General features: G+C 40.7%; 1 protein-coding gene across 2 annotated transcripts in view; it reads right to left on the reverse strand.

The window, feature by feature from the left end:
• Positions 1–677: 677 nt before the first annotated feature.
• The window catches only part of CRYL1 (crystallin lambda 1), a 65,404-nt gene continuing 43,565 nt past the window's right edge, over positions 678–22,516 (reverse strand). For both annotated transcript variants that reach the window (XM_067290128.1, XM_013962176.2), the window contains 3 exons: positions 16,307–16,412; positions 4,345–4,451; positions 678–2,884 (listed from right to left, as the gene is read on the reverse strand). In XM_067290128.1, the coding sequence (XP_067146229.1) occupies positions 2,771–2,884; positions 4,345–4,451; positions 16,307–16,412 (327 nt within the window). In that variant the 3' untranslated portion in view covers positions 678–2,770. The remainder of the gene's footprint in view (positions 2,885–4,344; positions 4,452–16,306; positions 16,413–22,516) is intronic.

Below are 22,516 nucleotides of genomic sequence, written 5' to 3' on the forward strand. Positions count from 1 at the left end.
CCAGCCTCTCCCCACAGGGCAAATGCTCCAGCTCTGACCATCTCCGTGGTCTCCGCTGAACTCGCTCCAGTTTGCCAATGTTTTCCTTGTACTGGAAGCCCCAAAATGGATGCAATATCTAGATGCAGTCTAACAGCTGCTGAGAAAACTGTTAATTGTGAGCAGAATACAGGTCTTTCAGAAGAGGAGCAGAACAATGCTGAGCCCATCTCATTCTTTCAGCTAACACTTCGTAGTATTTTCTAACTGTATTTGTGACCAGTTTTCTAGTTGAATTTATCCAGTAGTAATTTTGTATGTTTCAAATACTAAGCAAATGTCAGTTAAAATACATTTTCTGTCAAGCTTTTCATCCCACTTGTAACTGGGAACCCGTGTGAATTGGTGCTCTAAGGTGAGTTTTGCTATACGCCTGACCATGCAAAGGTGCTGGTGTCATTCTGCACAGAAGTGTACTGGCAGTCTCCATTGCCTTTCTTAGGCTTTTCACAAGACAGGAAACTATTCCCTCACACAGCAAGTGGTCACCAACGTATGACCTGTACCAGAATGCACATTATTTCTTGTCTATTTACTCTCACAGATTTCTACAACTTATTTTACCAGGGCACTTGTTTCTAAAGATGTATACGTAGTGCTGCCACCACAGTATCACACAGGACCACAGGAGAAGTTAATACCATTCCCATTACATTTTTTTATTCATAACCAAATAATAAAAATGGAGACAAATATTTGATGACATGATTAAGTTATAAAATACCTCAAAATAAACAGAAGCAATGCAAGATAATTAGCTATGACAATGTCATATGCCCACAGCAAAACAGTTCTAATCTTAAAAGTAATCAGAACCTTCTATGGCCTCGTCTAAAATACAAAGACATACATAAAATGAAGAAATCAGCCTCATGATTAATTTACTATTGCTTAATAAGTCACCAAGAGTGGGGACTGACCTCCCCAACTTCAGATATCTATAAATGCAGGTTGAGCCAGTCACTGTTGTTCCCATTCCAGGCAATAGAAGATACTGGTGCTTTCAGGGTGTGATTCACCTGACCATTTTAGGTCTATATTGGGATAAAATAAATTGAGCTCACACATTTTTCTTTCTCTCCACTGATTATAAAAGGAGCACATGACAACCTGTTCAGATGTAGACCTCTATGCTATGCATCCTATCCCACGCTTCTCATACAGAGACATGTTCTTGCCCTAACACCTACATCAGGTGATACAAATTATCTGCTGCTCAGCTCACAACATGGTAACTAATTAATTTGCAGTAACTTGTGTGCCTCCACTCTCCATTAAGAACAAGAGTTAAAATGCTCCTGAGCCAAACATTAAAAAATCAGTTTAACACTTCTGAATCTGTGCTGTGACTGAAGTTACATGACCAGCTAGTACAAATTCAAATATGTTTAACTCAAGTGATATGGATGCAATGCTGTGTTGCAAGTTATTCTTATTATTTGTATTACAACAATGCCCAAAGGTTCTAGCTAAGATCAAGGTCCAACCGTATTATATGGTACATACATTCATAGTAAAACTTTGTCTGCTGTGGACTGAAGCATGCCACTGCAGCAACCAAACACATTACTATTACCATGTATATACTCCGTCCTTCTACAGATGTTGTGACCCATGTAAAAAGGGGCAGCAGTAAAACATAAATGCTGCACCCAAGCAACTACACAATTCTCTGTGCAGGGAAGCAAAGCAGCAGATATCTGGAGGGATTCCTTCAGCCACAGTTGTTAAATTCACTACAGTTGAGTCCTACAGAGACAATCCTTGTTTCAGATAATGTACAAAATAGACAAGGCAACAGAGAGGTGAACTGGCTTCCCAAGATCACTCAGAAGGTTGTTATGTAGCTTGGAAGGTGTCTCCCAAGCTGTTAAATCAAAACATCTTATTTATCATAGAAAAGTCTTAGAATGGGACACACATTTATGCAGCTATGCCTATCGATGGCATCAAACATCTGACGTAAGTTGGGGTGAAGTCATGGCGTATCAAGTGCATGGTCTGAAAAACTGAGTAGGTCTCTGATGAATCTTACAGAATCAGGGGTAGGGGATAAGGGAGGAATTCTGCTCTGTTCTATTCACTCACATTTAACTCATCACATAGGTACATAAGTGCCATAGGGAGGGAAAGAAAAAGTAATTCTTTCCTCTACATTGTGGAACAGTTACAGAGCTAAGTTGAAGTGACCCTTACTGCTGTGGAGCTCTCACTTCACTGGCAGAATGGCCAGTGAATCTACTCTTTGTTCAGTGTAACCTCCTCTTATCTACAGCCAATGTTTTACAAATTAACCTCACTGCCATATTGATTGGCTGGTGAGGGCTTTTTTTCTCCAGTGACAGACAACTGATGCTTGCCTATTTCAGATCCCTGAATAAGCAAATATTGTTCAAGCTCCGAATTTCTAAGCAAGTTTAAAAATGCATTATTTAAAACCTGATTGTGTTCCAGTATTGCACATTACTAATATAGTTAAAGCTAATAAATGCTTACATATCTAATGCATACATATAATAATTTGATAAAGTTTTAACTGAACTTTTTTATAATTTTTCCAGTTATTCATGAATTACATCATAACAAATTTGGACCAAATGCTTCATTGGTCTCTACATTTGTGCATATCATTGCCTGCACATTCAGTCACCTCTTCTGTCTCACCAAAAATCTCTGCTTTTTATGAAGACCTGTTCTTCATTTGGTCTTTTCCTGTTAGACATGGTGCACCTCAGTCAGATTTCATTTGTTTTTTCAATTTGGCAAGATGAGCGAGACATTCATCTCTCCATTCTCTCCTGGCATCCAGCTGTTGTGGAACCACTGGAATTTTTTCTGACATTGCCTGAAACAGAAAATTTTAAAGATGATTAAATCTCCTGTTCTGAGTAAGAAGTTTCTTATCAAGATTGTTTTCCTGCCTTCCCTGCTTCAGATCAAGTAACTGTCTACAAAAATCATAATTTAGTCTATCACAAGCAATATGCCACTAGTTCTTTACATGGCTGACTGGAAATTAGTTACCTGTATGAGAAGAAAAGTGCTCCCACTTGGAAAAGGTTGAGCTGAATGTGGCAATAAAAGTGCTTACAGAAACATCAAAGCATCAGCCTCTTCTCGGTTTGCCCCACACAGCCACTGTCTAGCCTTTTTGACAATAACCTTTTATTAAGTGGGAAGGAGGCAACCTGGCCTTTTATGTGGCTAAACATGTGCTCTAAACTAAATTCATGTGTGAGTGCATCCATACAAAGAATTAATCTGTAACAGCTAATCAGGAACAATTTGACACATGCACATGTTCCTTAGAGAAGCATTAAAAAAAGACAACTATGAAATGGCAGAGTTAGGAAATGGCAATACTTTAGCTAATTCCTATAGATACACAAAAGAACCTATACCATGACTATAAAGAAACTGTGGGCTTAGAAACAAGATTAGCAAACTGGGTCCCAATCCAGTATAGCATTTAAAACACATCTTACTTTTAAGCATGCAAGTAATCTTACTGGACTGCTTGCCTGATAAATGTTAAGCATGTCATGGCATGCTTTACAGACTAGGACTTTAGTTTGTAAAGGATAGAAAAACAAGAATAAGAACAAGATACTTAAAGAAAATATTATGCATGTCATATAAATATCCCAACAGTTAGAGCTCTAGGCCCTATTCGGAAGCAGCACTGGAGGAAAAAAAATTACAGGAAATAAACATATCATTGGGTTAAAACTTCTAACTGACCTTGAAAACAGAAAGATGCAACTATATTAGCTACCACAGTTCATAAACAGCACAAAATATAGATTGTTTAAAGATAGCCCATCACATCATCCACAAATAAATTTACTTGGTCTGCTAGCCCACCCAGAAGAAAAAAGTTATGAGGCTTATGCAATAAGATGGAGGAAGAGAACATGGGGGGAAAAGTCTTGGTGTAGGAAAGAAAACTTGGAGCTGTGCATATTGTGGCAGAGGATAAGGATATAGGATGAAAGTGATAAGAAACAGTCGAGGTTGGGGGGTTAATGTCAATACCCTGCAGCTGTTAGCAGTCCACTCCTCTGGCTGATAATAATGCTACTCGGCTCCTAGATCACATTCCCTCAATGTATTTCAAAGAGCTTTAAAAAGGGATTTATATTAGTATATACATTCTATACTTATCTTTTCACTCAAAGTACACATTCACACAGGAAATACAGATTACAGATGCCTCTAACACTAAATCAAAATGGCACATATGTTAAAATAAAAGCTAACAATCTTTGTTCTGGATGTCATTGCATTTATCCACTGTATATTTACCTGATTGATTTTCTGCTCAATTTCACCTGAAAATTCTGGTACTGGTCCAAAAGTGTTCAGAACAAGTCTCATACCTTCATGGTATCTTTCACAGTAATTTGAAATACCTAAAAATGAAAGTGAAAAATTGCATATGAACAGAAATTCCTACTTCAAGTTCAATAATACTGTCTGGGCTTAAGTATTGTCTTAAAACAGAGACCAAAAAAAATGCTTTCAGTATTAATAGTTCACATGCACTCGTATGCATACAAACTGATGCTAAAGAACACTACTAAGTTGTGAAATCAAAGACTCAAAAAGTAGGAAATTCCTTTGCAACCACAAGTTTACCTTCCCCTGTACATATGTTAACAGCCTTTAAATACATAACCATACATCTGCCATTTTTCTGATAGGATCCCTGCCTTCTGCAGGGATGCTGAAAGACACATGATTGTAGGGGCAGAAAGTGTGCTCTTAAGACAACTAAATGCCACCAAGAAAAAGTGGATTTTCTCCACAGCATTTCCATTAAGGTTCGTGGAAAAATCATTTAGGACATGTCTTCATTGCAAAACCCATAAATGCAACATACCAGCAAGAAATGCTATGTAAGGGGTGTAGTACATACTTATATTCTAATCATGGGTATATTCGTGATTTGCTACTTGAGACCAGAGAGCTTCCCTTTGCAATGTCCACAGAAAGAGTGCTCTCACCTCTCCTATCCACCTGTTTGGTATGTGTCATATTAAGTTGGAGCATTTCTGTTATTATTTATTTACCGACCTTCAGTACATCAAGAGTGATATGGCTTTGGAGGTAAGGTCCAAGGGCATGGAGGCCAAGGTGATGACTCCTCAATCTTGCCAGTGAAGGGGAAAGGCTTGGGGAGGAACAGATGAATCCTGCAGGTCAATACCTGGTTGTACAACTGATGTCAAAGACAGGGATTTGGCTTTTTATCACCACAGGACAAAGTGGGATAAAAGCATCTCTGCTAAAAGGCTAGACAACCTGGTGAGGAAAGCTTTAAACCAGGAACATTTGGAATAGAAGATTACAATCTACAGTCAAGTGAGGAAGTGGTGGACTGGGGTGGAAAGCAAAGAGTGCGGGGTAATGGGTACAAAAGAGACCTCAAGAGAAACAAAACAGAGCAGAATAGGCCCACCTCAAGCGTATTACACAAATGCATGCCACCTGGGAAACAAGCAGGAGTAACTAGAGCTCCATTTGTGGTCAAACAACTTCAGATATTGTTGGAAAAACTAAGATGTGGTGGGAGGGCTTGCACAACTGGAGTGCTGCAATGGACAGATACAAGGTCTTCAGGAAAGAGAGACAGGGAAGATGAGGAGCAGGGGTGGCCCACTATGTGAAGGAGCAGCTCAGATGTATGGAGCACTTCTATGGGAGGGGAGACAGGCTGGTTGAGAGCTCTCAGGATCAGAGGAGTGGCCAGTAAGGGTAACCTTATATTGGTAGTGTGTTACGGACCTGATCAGGGTAAGGAAGTGGACAAAGACTTCTTTAAACAACTGGAGGAAGAGTCTGAATCATAGATGCTTGTTCTTGTAGGGGATTTTTAACATCTGCTTGGAAGGGCAACATGGCGAGACTGAAAGCAGTTAAGCAGGTTTCTGGAGAGTGTGGGGGATAACTTCTTGACAAAGGTACAAGCTGGCTCTGCTAATCCTTAACCAGTTCTTCCCTGTTAGTTGAAGGGATAACTAATGACAACCTTGGATGTAGCAGCCATGAAACAGTGGATTGGAAGATCCTGAAGTGAGTGAGGAAGGAGAACAGGTGAGCAGACTTCAGCTGATTCAGCTTCAGTTGATTCAGGGAACTGGTAGGTGGAATCCTAGGAGAGGCAGCTCTGAGGGGTAAAGGAGACCAGGGACCTGACAGGTCTTTAAGGACAGTATCCTCCATGGGCAAGAACAGTCCATCCTTATACTCAGAAAGACAAGTAGGCATATCAGGAGATTGGCTTGGCTAAGCTCCAATGCAAAAAGACAGAATACAGGAGGTGGAAGCAGGGATAGGCTACAACAGAGAAATTTAAAATCACTGCCTGGGCATGTAGGGATGGTGTCAGGAAAGCCTAAGCTCAACTCCAGTTGAGACTTGCAAGGGACTTCAAGAGCAACAAGAAGAATTGCTACTGCTTCGTTAGTAATAAAAGGCTGAACAAAGAAAATGTTGGCCCATTACTGAAATGGGTGGCTGATTTAGTGACAGCAGACCCAGAGAAAGAGGAGTTACTCATTGCTTTCTTTGCCTCAGTCTTCACCAACAAGATCTCCCAGGCCTCTGTGCTTAGAGGCAGAGTTCAAGGAGGAGAAGAATGAACAACAGTACATGAAGACTCAGTCAGGGATTACTTGCAAGAACTTGATCTCTACAACTCCATGGAACCTTCTTATATTTAAGAAGTCATGCAGATTGGGGAAACTCCCAAGTGACTGGAGGAAGGCAAATGCTGCACCCATCTTCAAAAAAGGTCAAAAGAACAGCTCAAGAAACTACAGGCCGATCAACCTCTCTTCAGTTCCTGGGAAAATCATGGAGTAAGTCCTCTTGAAACATGTTTCTGGGCACAGGAAGAAGAAGAAAGTGATTGGGAACAGTCATCATGTACTTACCAAGGGTAAATTATGTCTGACCAACGTGATTGCCATTTATGATAAAAATCACTGGATTTGTGAACAAGGAGAAACCAATGGATATCATTTATCTTGACATTAGTAAGGCATTTGACACTTATCTCCCACAACATTCTTGTATCAAAGTTAGAACATTAAGGTCCAGATGCTTGGACAACTAGATGAATTAAAAGCTGATTGGACAATCAGTCTCAGAGGGTAGTGGTTAATGGAACATCCTTTACCTGCCAGCCAATAAAAATGGAATACTGCAGGAATTTATCCTGAGATCTGTTCAACATGACTTGCTCAAAAAGTTTGCGAGATACCAAATTAGGGTAGAGAACCAGGTGGTACACTGGAGGGCAGGACTGCCATCCAGAAGGACTTAGACAGGCTGGAGGAATGGGCTAATAGGAACCTTATGAAATTTAACAAGGACAAATGCAAAGTCCTGCACCTGGAAAGGCAGAACTTGCAGTGATATAGGCTGAGCACCCAGAAACTCAGGGTCTCAGTGGACAGCAAGCTGAATCTGAGCCAGAAGTTTGCCCTGGCAGCAAATAGGGCCAACAGCATCCTGGGCTGTATTAACTTCTGGTTCTCATGGGGGACTTCAACCACCCCGATATCTGCTGGAAAGACAACACAGCTAGGCACAGTCCAGGAGGTTCCTGCAGAGCACTGATGATAACTTCTTGACACAGGTGGTGGAGGAGCCAACAAGGAGAGGTGTGCTGCTGGACCTCATACTAACAAACAAAGAAGGACTGGTGGAAGATGTGAAGGTCGGGGGCAGCCTTAGCTGCAGTGACCATGAGATGGTGGAGTTCAGGATTCTGTGAGGAGGAAGCAGGGCACTAAGTAGAATCGCAACCCTGGACTTCAGGAGAGCAAACTTTGGCCTCTTCAGGGACATACTTGGAGGAATCCCATGGGTTAGGGCCCTGGAAGGAAGGAGGGTCCAGCAGAGCTGGTTAATATTCAAGGATCACTTCCTCCAAGCTCAAGATAGGTGCATTCATACGAGAAATAGGCAGGAGACCTTCATGGATGAGCAAGGAGCTCCTAGCAAAACTCAACCAGAAGAAGGAAGTCTACAGAAAGTGGAAGAAGGGACAGGCCACTTGGGAGGAATATAGGAACGTTGTCAGAGTATGTGGGGATGCAATGAGGAAGGCCAAGGCCCATTTGGAATTAAATCTGGCAAGGGATGTCAAGGACAACAAGAAGGGCTTCTGCAAATACAACAGTAGCAAAAGGAAGACTAGGGAAAATGTGGGGCCTTTGCTGAATGGGGTGGGTGCCCTGGTGAAGAAGGATGCAGAGAAGGCAGAGTTACTGAATGCCGCCTTTGCTTCAGTCTTTACTGCTCAGGCCAGCCCTCAGGAATCCCAGGCCCTGGAGACAAGAGAGAAAGTCTGGAGAAAGGGAGACTTTCCCTTGGTCAAGGAGGGTCAGGTTAGAGATCATTTAGGCAAACTTGACACCCACAAATCCATGGGCCCCCATGGGATGCACCCACGAGTGCTGAGCGAGCTGGCGAACGTTATTGCTAGGCCACTCTCCATCATCTTGGAAAGGTCATGGAGAACAGGAGAGGTGCCTGAGGACTGGAAGAAAACCAATGTCACCCCAGTCTTCAAAAAGGGCAAGAAGGAAGACCAAGGAAACTACAGGCCAGTCAGCCACACCTCCATCTCTGGAAAGGTGATGGAGCAGCTCATCCTGGAGGCCATCTCCAAGCATGTGGAGGACAAGAAAGTGATCAGGAGTAGTCAGCACAGCTTCACCAAGGGGAAATCATGCTTAACCAATCTGATAGCCTTCTCTGATGGAATGACTGGCTGGGTAGATGAGGGGAGAGCAGTGGATATTGTCTACCTTGACTTCAGCAAGGCTTTCGACACTGTCTCCCATAACACCCTCATAGGCGAGCTCAGGAAGCGTGGGCTAGATGAGTGGACAGTGAGGCGGATTGAGAACTGCCTGAATGGCAGAGCTCCGAGGGTTGTGATCAGCAGTGCAGAGGCCTGTAGCTAGCGGTGTCCCCCAGAGGTCTGTACTGGCTCCAGCCCTGTTCAACTTCTTCATCAATGACCTGCATGAAGGGGCAGAGTGCACCCTCAGCAAGTTTGCTGACGATACCAAACTGGGAGGAGTGGCTGATACACGAGAGGGCTGTGCTGCCATTCAGAGAGACCTGGACAGGCTGGAGAGCTGGGTGGAGAGGAACCTCAAGAAGTTCAACAAAGACAAGTGCAGGGTCCTGCACCCAGGGAGGAATAACCCCATGCACCAGTACAGGTTGGGGGCTGACCTGCTGGAAAGCAGCTCTGCAGAGAAGGACCTGGGAGTGCTGGTGGACACCAAGTTAAGCATGAGGCAGCAATGTGCCCTTGTGGCCAAGAAGGCCAATGGTATCCTGGGGTGCATCAGGAAGAGTGTTGCCAGCAGGTCGAGGGAGGTGATCCTCCCCCTCTACTCAGCCCTGGTGAGGCCACATCTGGAGTACTGTGTCCAGTGCTGGGCTCCCCAGTACAGGAGAGACATGGCACTACTGCAGAGAGTCTGGTGGAGGGCTACAAAGATGATTAGGGGACTGGAGCATCTCTCTTATGAGGAAAGGCTGAGAGAGCTGGGCCTGTTTAGCCTGGAGAAGAGAAGGCTGAGAGGAGATCTATCAATGTGTATAGGTATCTCAAGGGAGGGTGTCAAGAAGATGGGGCCAGACTCTTCTCAGTGGTGCCCAGCGAAAGGACAAGAGGCAACAGGCACAAACTGAAACACAGGCAGTTCCATCTGAACGTGAGGAAAAACTTCTTCACTGTGAGGGTGACAGAGCACTGGAACAGGTTGCCCAGGGAGGTTGTGGAGTCTCCTTCTCCGGAGATATTCAAAACCCGCCTGGATGCGATCCTGTGCAATGTGCTCTAGGTGACCCTGGTGGAGCAGGGGGGTTGGACTAGATGATCTCCAGAGGTCCCTTCCAACATCAACCATTCTGTGATTGTGACAGACATTTAGCTTTGGAGCATGCATAAAATGCTTTACTGTCTTGAGAAGACCTCCTTACAAGTGAGGATCATAAACAGAAATGTGAAGGGAGGAGTGAGGTAAAAGGAGGGAAAACATGACAAGATAAATGGTGTTATGGTCACGTATTACAATACATAAACATCTTCAAATATGTTAGCTTCTTGTACGCTATGTCTCCTTCCTTCCTCTTCATAAGAGACAGCAAGCAAAAGGGCTGAAGGATGCGAGCAAGGGAACTTGGCAAACCAGTATGACAACGGCATTGCATGCATGGGGCAAAACAAGGAAGGCACTAAGCTATTTGTGAGAGAAAAAAGAGACAGAGAGGCAAGTGTTACTGGCAAGGATGGGGAACACATCGAAGACAGAGGGTGCCTCATAATACGGAGTATTAACTTGATGACTTTGAACCTGATGAGCAGCATAATGATAAGACACTGTAATGACTCGAAAGAATAGATGAAATGGTCAAGCCACTGATGTAATAGCATCAACAATTTGAAAAGACTGGGGTGGGATTGATTTTAGCAGGTAAAATCTAAGAAGATATTGCACTCAATAAGACTGAAGATGAGTATGGACTAGAACAGAAAAGAAGGGGCATATTTCAGGAACATCATGGAAGAATTTGTCATACTCAGGATATGTTCAGAGGAAAAAATCCCAGCCTTTTTGGTTTGCTGATAGGGGAATTATATTTCTAGACATTACAGCTATGAGGAAAACTTTCTAAATGTAATCTTGTCTTTACCAAGGGTGTGTCTAAACACAGATGCATGCACTTAGGGTGAGAATTCACAGGACACCTGCTATTCTACATTAATTCCCATATAAATTCACTCAGGGTATTCGAAAGTATTCATGTAACTATACTCTAAGCCAGTGGCAGCACCAAAAAAAAAAGTTATTCTCACTGGCTCTGTGCTATTATCTCAAAACTGATGCACAAAAACTTATGCAGGACTGCTACGAACTGGATCAAGGAATTAAACTAAGTTAACATGAACCACTTTTTTTGCTAGATTATTTTCGTATCTAGGAACAGTTCCACAGTCTGAGTCACTTAGTGACCATACAAGTTCTTTTGCTAGCACAAGGGAGAAAGATGTGCCAAGATGACTTCTTTAGAAGACAAAACTCTATTATACTGACCTGAGCAAGAAAGCATTAAGAATGCCTGTGCAAAATCACATGCTCCCTTCAGCAGGTGGAGAGAATCACTTCACACCTAAGAGTCTATAGAGAGAAAGTGGTGCAGAGCAGTTAATGTGCTCAAAAATTCATGCCTTAAATTACTGCACTAAGTTTCCCATATAGACAAGCTCTCAGGCTGCATAGAGGCAAACAGTAGTTTTAGAAGTACTATGAGTAGGTTTCTTCAGCCCACTGGGAAGTGAATTGAATGTGATTATGCAGCATTGTGATACTTCATTTCAGTACTGCCCTTTACAAGTACTCCTAAATTAAATGGAGATATTTGATTATCATAAAGCATAACACATGGTTTGGACAGAAAGAGAGGCAATCTTCCTTTTTTAGATTTGATCACTTAACTTAAAGAATCTCACACCTTTGGCTTGCTTGCCTGTGGTACAAAAGCTCTTGAAATGGGCTAAAGCTTGGTTTGCTCCCTACATGGCAGCATTAAACCAGTGGACATAACAATGAAAATGATCTCTGCTTTTGAACCAGAATGTATTAATAGCTACATATTTCCACAGTAACTGAGTGTTAAAAAACATGTTTGGCTATGTTTTGCCTAGCCAGAGAAGAAAACTCTCCTTGCTCTGAATTATGGCTTATGATTTTCCCTCTTTCACTTTGATGTTTTGGAAATGTGCTTTTCATACAGCACAGTCATTCTCCTCCTGTCATCCAAAATCTATTCATCTGACAGGTGCTTCTAAGATCAGCAAGCTTTCCCACTTGCAGTAAGAGAATTACAAGTTTGACTATGAAGAGTCATACCTAGTTTACTGGATATTTGGGGTTATATTAAGGACTATCTATCAGCCCCAGTCTCCATGCAGTTCCTGTGGATATCTATACAAACACCACAGTGAACAATAGGCAGACTATGATCCTGGCATAGTCTTTTTATAAACTCAAGAGAAAAATAGCAATGAAAATCTTTCAAGCTCCCAATATGTAGTCCTTGTGCTAGCATTAGCAAGTTTAGATCCAGATTAAATTACAATTATAGCTCACTTCATAACCCACTGAAATAACTGATCTAAGACAGCCCATTGTGAAACACATGAAGAACTTTTGCTGCAAGCATATAAAACTCTGTATATAACAGACCAGCCTTTGGTTTTACAGATGATTTTTTTCAAGGGCTTAAAAGTAACTGGAAATCCAAGAAACAGAACGTATGATCTTCCTCAGGCTGGAGCAACATCAGTAGATTCACAGATAGCTAGGTACACATACAGGAGGGACACTGTGACTGCTAAGATAGTCCCATTACAAATAAGTGGGTAAAATGACTCTAATGAAGTCTATTGGTGTTCCTTGTAAAAGACTTAACAGCTTTGTTGTGATGGTGCCAGGTCAAATCATAAGATGAAAAACTCAAAGATAAGGTTATTGAAACTAAAATCAACACTCACAATTATCATATTATGTAATTTGGATGTGCTTTTTTTTTTTTTTAAGAGTTTTCCTTCCTCTCTATTGCCATTCAGTTCTCAAGTTGCTCTTGCTGCCTGTGTTCCTTTTACTGACTTGACATTGGCATTTTATTCTGTGTTCAAGGCTGCTGCACACTGCTGTATATTCACAATTCCTACTATCCATGCACAGATTGACAGGTAATTTAAAGTGGCTTGGATAATATCTTTTCATAAGATCATTTATCAATATGGAGGAAAGAAATAAGAAACTTGGCTTTAGCGCATAAGAAGTTCATGGGAGGATCTTGATGTACACATCCCTCACACAAAAAAATAACACCAATCTCCAAAAAAACTTTGAAATAATGTTCTCTCTTCAAACCAAACACCCCCTCTCGCAAAAAAAGACTTCACCTTCCCAGATCTCCCACAGATAAATGCCTTTTTCTCTCACATGCTTCCTGCATCCCTACCACCCTTCCTTCTATTTACTGATTGGCAGTGAGGTTAAGAGTTAGGGGAATTAAGATCTTAAAAGATCTGCTGAAAAGAAAGGCAGCTGCTGTGAAACTGGTGAAGCTGCTGGACAGGCTGACCAGCAGGAGAGAAGGGGTGGCGTATCTCCATCTCCACGTCTCTCTACTGAGGGAAAATAGACAAGAAGAGCACAGTGCATCAGAGAGGGTCCATACTATTCCATATTATTGGAAGCAGTACTGGGGAAACAAAGAGAAGCTGGCCATGGTATGGAACTATGACCATAAGCCATCGTGTGTCCTGACATCAGCAATTTTGATGTTAAACTGTCTCTGATGAGAACAACAGCCTGAGTCAGCTTGCCAGCACATAAACAGGAGTAGCTCTAGACACAAAGACAACGCATCAGTAAGATTGGGAGTGAAGCAATACTTTTCATGATGAAAGTTCCTGAACAATCACAAAAGCACCCTGTCAGCAAGAGGCCCAGTCTGTAAGTGTACTAATTATGCCATTTTAGGGTTATTTTTAACTGAGAGTATGATAAAATGTTAAAATATCTATACAGCTCAACAGACTTCTAATGTTTTGTATTGTTCCCAACTGCAAAGTATTATCTGATTAAATGGTACTGCAAGCCTACCCCAGAGCTACCCCAGACTACTCTTTTGGTTTATCCATTTCTTGGATTATTGTTCATGATTCTTCCTCCTCTGATCTGGAATACTAACATTCCTAACAAAAGTTGAAGAAGAAGCTGGATAAACTCTGTCATGAATAAATAACCTGCCAGTCACATACATTACCTAAAACTATTTTGAGATGAGACATTTATTTTGAAAATGTTTTTGTAACAATGACTATTTCCTGATGGGAGGAAGGAAACTAAACTGGATCATGATGGAACATCAAATGCCAAAGAAGGGCACTGCAGGAAAAAACATCAAAACCAACCCAGATTATTTATATGATTTCATACATCTCAAATGAACATTGTTAAAAAAATAAGCCTGAAACTTGTTTTTTTTTTTAATTCAAAAGAAAAAAAAATTCCTAAGCATGATTTGTTCTCTGAAACTGATTTACAACCTTTTGGTATTAACAAGCATTTTGTTCTGTTGTTATGCTACAGCAGAGGCAGTTCAACACATTGCTCTGAACAGAAATAGCAAACTCACCATGACATAATGGTCAGGGCAAAGGAACCATTTTTCCCCCTTTCTTATTTTCAATTCAGATTGGAGGGATTATCTTTTCATTGAACAGTCAAACAGTTTCCCTGGAACCAAGTGTTTGACCGCAGGGTTGCTAACCAGACAGAGATTCAAACAGCTGTTAATTACAAAACACAAATCAATTTAGAAACCCAGACACCCAAGTTATTTTAACTAAATGGGAAAGTCAGATTAGATGAAATAGATGAAGATGCGTGGGCCTTAGGATTTCAAAAAACCTTTAGAAATATGTCGGGGTGACATCTTTAAGAAACAAACTTTATGGGATTATGAATACCAAGCTAAACATTCTCCCAGTTCTCCTCACATTCCCAACTACCCAAACTAGGAACCCAACCAACCTTCAACACCACTTTACCATTCCACACCACCTCTTCAAACTGGCATCCCTTCTTCCAAGCTCTGTCTCCACTCTATATCCTTATCTAGAAGTTCAGGTCCCAGCACATCCTTGGAGTGCTCAGAGACATAAAAGCACAATTAGCCACTACCTCTTACAGGAAAAAGTTACTTCAGAGCTACACATAACACATACAAATGTCACTTGGACACTATGAAAGAAGGCATAGCTACCTAACCTCACATGTACCACATGGGAAGAATCTGTGCCTGGACAGTTACTGCAGAGAATAGCAGGTTAGTGGAGTAATGGGAGCAGAACTGGAAAACCCAGGCTTGCAAGACTCCAGGTGGATTGCTGTGCTGAAGGCTTGTGCTTCATTCATCTGTTTTATTTTATCTAAAGAATGTATATGCTTTATATTGAATAAGTCTAAAATCACTAGAGAAGATCAGAAAACTGTAACACATCAATAGATCAGAAGAGGGAAACTTGGGAAGATGCCTCTACTTAGAGGATGGATGTTGTTTCCCTAGCAATGCACAAAGGCAAACACTTTTTGACTTTTAATTTACTGGCATGCAATTAAACTGACAAGCTAAAAGATCCAGGTAGAGGATACATAATTCCACATTCATGTCAAAATTGTCCAGTCAGCCTTAAGAGACATAAGATAAGCTTCTGCCAGGTGACTAACCAAAAAATAGACATAGATAATACTTCTAACTGTGCATTGATGTTTTATGATCTTGGTTTCTTATTGTTATTTTATTACTCTATTATTACGTATTGCTGCAGTGCCTAAAAGACCAAGGGTTCATTATGTCAGGAACCATACAAATGAAAAGAATAAAGAGATAGCCCATAATAAAAAGAGCTAAAAATGCACTTAGTTGATCTTCACTTCTTGAGAAGTTTTCAAGTTTTGTTAAACTCACTGCTTAAACCTTTGTAACTCTCACCTGTAATTTTGATTTGCTTTTATGCAATTTACTTTTTATTTGGCTGGGTTTAATATATACAATTCCCCAAAACATCTAAAATATGTCTTGATTATGCAACAAGACAGATGTTGAACTGTTATTTGTGTACTTGCATTAATTTAACTTTGTAGGCAAAGAGGCAGACAGAAGCAATCTCACTTTACCCAGGATCTAAGCCAGCTTCATGCAAGAAATCTCCAGGCATATCTACACTGAGCCTTTGCTACAAATTCTGCAAAAAGGCACTTCGCCTAGAGAAAATGATTTTCTGTTCACACTGGATTATCACATTAATTTTTTCAACACTTTCTTTTCCTGACTCTCAGATAGTCCTGAACTATGTGTGCAGTAATGTTTGCAATGCACTGGGACAAATCTTGGAAGTCTGGAGTACATGGCTAGTATTTAAGATCTCAACTTTAATCTTATCACTTATAACAGGATACTCAATATCCATTTCCTTCCATCTGATGATCCTTCCATCATTTAAGTTTTAGATATATTTTCCTTTTCTTCTCTTTACAATAAAAGGAGAAAAATGTCATAGTTACAGCAATCCTAACAGGTTTTGTTATACATTTCCAAAGTTTTATGCAAAATAAGCCTTCCCTTCGTATTTAACTCATTTTTAACTACCTACCTTCTGCATTAAGATGCATGGTTTCCAGAGGTCCAATAAATGCATATCTCATTCCCAATCCATCAGACATCACAAGGTCTAGATCAGTAGAAGATACTACTCCTTCCTAAGTAGTAAAAGTAGAATAGGAAAACTTGTCAATGCTAAGTTTTAATGCAAGATTGCTTGACTTTTTGTATAATTTTAGTAAAGTTTAAGAATTAATCAAAACTAAGGCTAGAAATAGTAGCTAGTTTGCAAACAGAAACAGAACTGTTTGCCAGAAATGTGCACCTATTATACAAGCCTTCCTATGGTTTAGTGCATAAACCACCAAAAAAACCCAAACCACCACCATTAGTGTAAACAAATTTGCATATCTTTTTTAATACATTGGTAGGAATGCTGTGCTTTAGAATCAAATTAAACTTTGACAATATTTCATATTTAAATTTTAGGGTAGATCACACATTAGTTTGCATGTAATATGTACTATCTGTACATACTAGTTTGCCTGATACTCATTACTTACAATAATTCATGTACTACAATTAAATTGAGCTGTTTATGTTAACCAATATATTTCTTTTTCTTAGAAACTGAGAATCAAGAAGACAGAGTTAACGTGACAGTCTTAATAACACATGAAAAAAATAGTTTGAGGAAAATCCAAGTACTGTACCAGCACTTTTAAATATAGAAGTTTTGGCTCCCTTTATCTTCTCCTAGTTCTGGATTTTAGCGCAGAATCATTATTCTGACAGAATGGCAGTGCAGAGGTCTATACTACCCCTGAAGCACCTACCGCCTGCAGAAATTGACCAAAAAAGGCTGATCAAACACACAAGTAATACAGCTGCCACTCTCTACCAAATAACTCATTAAACATTCAACCTACCCAGTCTCAACCTGCCCAGGTTCTTGAGTTCATTGCTAGCCTCAAATCTCAGAGTTGGCAGGATACGGAGTATGCAAAATGAAGAATTTTTCCTGTTAAAAGCTGAGCACTGCTGTTACACCCACATGGTATCACTGACGGGAAGGCCAACACCTCCATCAGGTTAGGGCAAGCATGTGAAGGCTTATAAAAAAGAGATACCATTCATTACCTTACAGCTTCACTTGAGAATAATAATATTTATTATATGAGGTTGTTTTTCCACTTATTTGAAAGATACGAACTAATACCTGTTCTAACCACTTCCATCAGATAAAATTTGGTTTCAAGAAGTTGTCCTATTTATCCCAGGGGACATAACAACATTTCCTTCTGGTTCTTACGATGGTTGGAGAGATGCTGAACTGCTTCTACTTTGTCTTCTTACCCTACATTGAGACAAAAAATCTTCCCTTCCTCCCTTCTCAGTGTCTCTTTCTCCACAAGTCCCTTCTGAGCTGCAGAATACAGGCAGGTATATTCATCTGCTTGGCCAAAGAGAGGATTTTTTCTGTTAACTTTCTCTCTCATAGGATCCAGTTTGACTTGCTCCCTTCATAACACACAGTGATCAGCCAGAGTTATGCAAACACAGGACAGAACTTTCCTTACCAATTGTAGACATTGACATCTGAACCTAGATATCTAGTCTCTCTTTATAATCACTACAGAGAAAAAGGCAACTGGCATCCTAAAGTAGACATCTAGAATAGGTCAGATGAGTTTTGTCCTAAAAGGACCTAATTCTCCTCACCAGCTGAAAGATTAGAGTGAGGAGCTTGGACATCTATGTCTGCTCTGTAAAAATCTCAATTTAAGTGAGCTGAATCCCACCCACGGTGTCTCCTTGTGTTTATCAACCACAAAACCTCCAAAATGCTGTTACTTTAAAAGCAAATCATAAGCCAAGGACCAACATAACCTCTACAGCTGGCCACAGAAATCAAGTTTCATCATCACAGACTTAAATAGAGCCTTTTAAAAGACTCAGCCTCAAGTCTCAATCTGCTGGTAGGCGTTGATCAAAAATAAGCCTGGCTGAATCACTGTTGCAGGTGGGTTTTGAACTCTATCTTGAAAAGGAAACGATAATATTATTATTAAGATCTAGCCAACATATTTGGAGCACACAGCTCTAGTAACAATTCAATTAGACATAAAGTGGCAGGGATAAGGAAGTATTATCTTCTGTAACTTAAAAGTAAGGCACAGGCATGGTAAAGTGACTTGTGTAAAGGCAGACCAGGAGGTCTGTGTAAAAAGGCAGGAACTAAAAAGCAAGCCTCAGACTGTGTTCAGATTACAGAACCAGTGCCAGGAGGACTAATACAGGCACCATATGTTCTGTTAAAGAGTTTTTTCCCTGGACACGGCAATGCAACTTATCTGAATGACATAAGCAAAGTCAACAAAAGCACTCTTCTGTGGGAATAGCTTCATCTGAACAGTGGGTTATGCTGGTAAAGCTATGCTCAATGAGTGATTTTTTTTTTCTGGCTGACATGGATTTGTGGGCAAAACAACCACAAGAACCAAGTTCCAGAAAAGAATCTGAACCACAGCAGTAGTTAAAAACTGTAAGCATAACAGTAAAGAGTTAATAGGCTCAGATAAAGCTCTAGGAACACTTCAGAAACATTGCAAATTAATTTTCAAATGAAAAACTGATTTATTTCTTCTGATACTGTAGTCCTCAGTTTCAATGCCGGCATTTGACGATCAGGTGCCCTCAGTAGCATAGGCTGAGTGCTTTGCTCTTGGCCTTTTGGCTATAGCTGTAATTTTATGGCTACAGCTTCTAAAAGATAAAAATTGGTACTAACAGAAAGAAAGATCATGACAGACCTCTCCAGTCGAGGTCTCATATTATTCTGTAAATGTGGGCCCAGTTTCTCTTCGTCACACAGACTCTCTTAAACAGAAGCCTTTTACTTTATCTCTTCAGAATTGAAAAACACATAAATGAGGAACAACGACGACTGTCTTCCCTTAGGGAACAACTTTACTCCCACTTCTGTTAAGGAGATCATAAGGTGGTGGAATGATTCAGCAGGGTGGGTGTGAGGTTAGCAAGGCGTCTTCAATAAGGATTGTTGTTTATGCTAAGAAGTAAACAAGAAAGACTTCCAACCGTTTCATTAAGTCTAGCCTGAAACATAACCTCCCCAAGGGGATTTTTCAACCTCTTCATCCTGAGTAGCCATTCTTGTAAGCCTTCCCCTTGAGCACTTTTCACAGGGAAGAGGAAGTGGTCAGAGTTAAAACCTTGTTCACTGGAAGCAGACTTTTACAGCTACAGGGACAAGGTCTTAATTTAAAACAAATTCCACCAAAATCCCCAGTGACCCCAGTGGCCAGTCAAAGTTCAAAATCTAGGCTAGATCAGTATCCTCCAGACTGCTTATGACATCTTCTTAGAGATTTTAATCTCCTGGGATGCCACAGTATTACTCTACCCCAGCTCACCTGCAGTCTCCTTTGGTATTTTGTTAGTGATTCTCACTAGGCAGGGGCCCTCTTCCCCTTTACAACACCTGTGGAGGTTCTGCAGTCTCCACCTTTAAGACCTGACCAACTTGCTTGGTTTTAATGAACAATCTGTACATCTGTGAGTCACACCTACATCTCAACTTCTGTTGCTGACAGTGGCTTGTAATCATGTTAAACGTGACATGGCCAAAAACCAATCTCTTTCTGATGCTGTCAACTCATCACATTCTCATACTCACTTCAGCCTGTGTATAGAGTTACTTTGGACTCTACTTCCCTCCCAGACCACACAATTCCTGTCTCCAAATTTGTCACTTTATCCTCTATAATATCTCCAATATCCAGTCTTTTTTCTCTGATCACTACTACTCACTCTCTCTTAGCAGCATTTGTTACATCCTTCCCTTCACTATCATTTTGATCAAGTCCCTTCAACACACACCCTGATGAGATCTCTTCCCAGTCCTGTCATTTTGAGCAAATGACTTTTCTCCTAGATCCCTCAACCAACCCCATTTCTTTCCATTTCATCATGTTCAAGAAACTTGTCCCACACACTTCACACCTCCTTACTTTCCTGGCCTGTACTATCCTCCTCCATGACATCCTCACTCACCTCACCCTCTAACAAACACTTGGTATCAACACAATTTTTCTCCCTGGCTCTTTGAACTTGCTTTAATGATATTCCTTTTTTATGGAACACCTTTCCTAACTAGATGGTTAAGCCCCTACCTTATCTTTCATCTTTTGTACAGGTCCCCTGGGTAACACTATAATACAATTATTATCATTATTCATAATAATAATAACAATAATGATTTTGGAAGTAAAAAGTCTTGCCAATATTTAAGGACTGCCAAGCTAGTCACCTGAAAAGGGAGAGATACATAAGCTAGGGACTGAAGCCAATTGCTTCACCAATTCATACCTGATTGCTGTGAAAATGAACTAAAAAGGACACATAGCCAAACCATGACTGTTTATTTTCCAAAAGCTTAACCAAAAAACCCAAATCCTTAATGGCAGAGCTGCTAGTTCCTCTGATCTTTTACAGTGTCTACAATCTACAAGAAAACCTAGTTTTAAAGAAAAAGATATATTCAAAATGGTATCAAAAGCTTACATAGAAGAAAATACAGAATCTTAAGACACATATTGAAGATTGAATACACAAAATAATTTTAGCAGGTTCACAAAAGCAGTGAATCTCCTAAATGAGACCAGGGCTGAAGAACTGCCGTATCCTCCTCACTATTTCTGCTGCTGTATTTCATGACCCCCTTGCAAATTCCAGATGATGCTTAGAAAAATCTGCAAATGAGATTTACTGCAAAAGTAATCATATAAGCAGTGCACGGGGTGCTTTCCAGGCAAATAAAGGTGACAAGTGTCTGCTCCAAGGAGCTATGAACTAAATCAGATATACCAGTGACAACTGTCAATGGAAGCATGAAAAAGTGAATAAATGATAACAGGGAATAACAGAGAAAGCAGAGAGATTTTTCCTACTACTGGCTACAGATTATTCTAATAGTTCCAGACTTGTAATACCAAAATTTAGGGTTGTAAAGACTAGGAAGATCAGAGGAATAAGGATCTTCAGCCTCAATATCTCACAATATGTCTCTTACTCTCATCATAATCAGCTTTACAACACTTTAACAGAAATGGAAGAATTAAAAACACAAATTAAAAAACCTACAGGAACTTCAGCTTCATACGAGCTAGATGCTCCTGTGTTAATTTCTTACAGAAAGTTCTCAGACACATGACCTTAAAGAGATACACAGATGAAGAAACAACTGGAGTGTTCCCAGTATCTACATTTTCATGGAACAAATACGGAGCATGGGGAAACAGAGATCAGTGATGCAAAAATTTCCTGCTATAAACACCGGCACTGCCAGAGTGCTATTGTGACTTTTAAGTCAAAATAATGCTCAAAAAGACATTTTGTCACATGAAAGACTAATTTGGATCCAACATAAAATGTCTCATCTAAGCACTCTTGCCTCAAAGGAGAGCACTATCTTGAATTCCTTCTTTTAGACCCATAAATGAATCTACGGCTTTTGCTTCTAAATACTTGTAAAGTCAAACTTGTGCATCCTTAAAATCACATTCCAAAATATCTGCATGGCCAAAATTCTCAGCTCCCACTTGTATTCACTATATGTTTCCAAACCATTCTTCATTCTCCTAATTTCCTACAACCCCCATGACTTCTAATTTTTCCACCACCTTACCTCTATAGCTCCTATTCCCAAGCCTGACCCAGTCCTGCATTCACAGCATTCAATTAGCACCCAGCTTCAAAATCCCAACCTCCTTGTGTATGCTCCTGGAGACCTCAGCACCCTGATTTTCATCACTACCTCTCATCACCCTGCCCTGAATAACATTGCTCTCTCTGCTCCAGCATCCATGCTCACAGGCATTTAGAGCCTGAACCTGAACCAGACCTGCTGGCAGGGCCTCACCTCAGACTTCTGGCTGTGTTGCAGCCTCTCCTACTCCTGGACCCACAGGGCAGAAGCTGGTGACCCCAATGAACGATCCACCAACCAGCTATACTTAAGCACGTGAATTCCCAGCAAGAGATAGAGGTTTGGGGACTGCACTGCTTGCCTTCTGTAGAGCCCCATGTTCAAATGGTGCCCACCAAAAGACATAATCACAGTTTTGCATGGTCTTCTCCCATCATAAGATCCACGTCCCATGTCTCACCCATCATACATCCCAATAGAGCACTGCTAAAGAAAACAGAGGGGCTGGGAGTCATCAGCTGGCAAGCTACATTT

This window comes from Apteryx mantelli, chromosome 1 (genome assembly GCF_036417845.1).
Source record: "Apteryx mantelli isolate bAptMan1 chromosome 1, bAptMan1.hap1, whole genome shotgun sequence".
NCBI classification, from domain to species: domain Eukaryota; kingdom Metazoa; phylum Chordata; class Aves; order Apterygiformes; family Apterygidae; genus Apteryx; species Apteryx mantelli.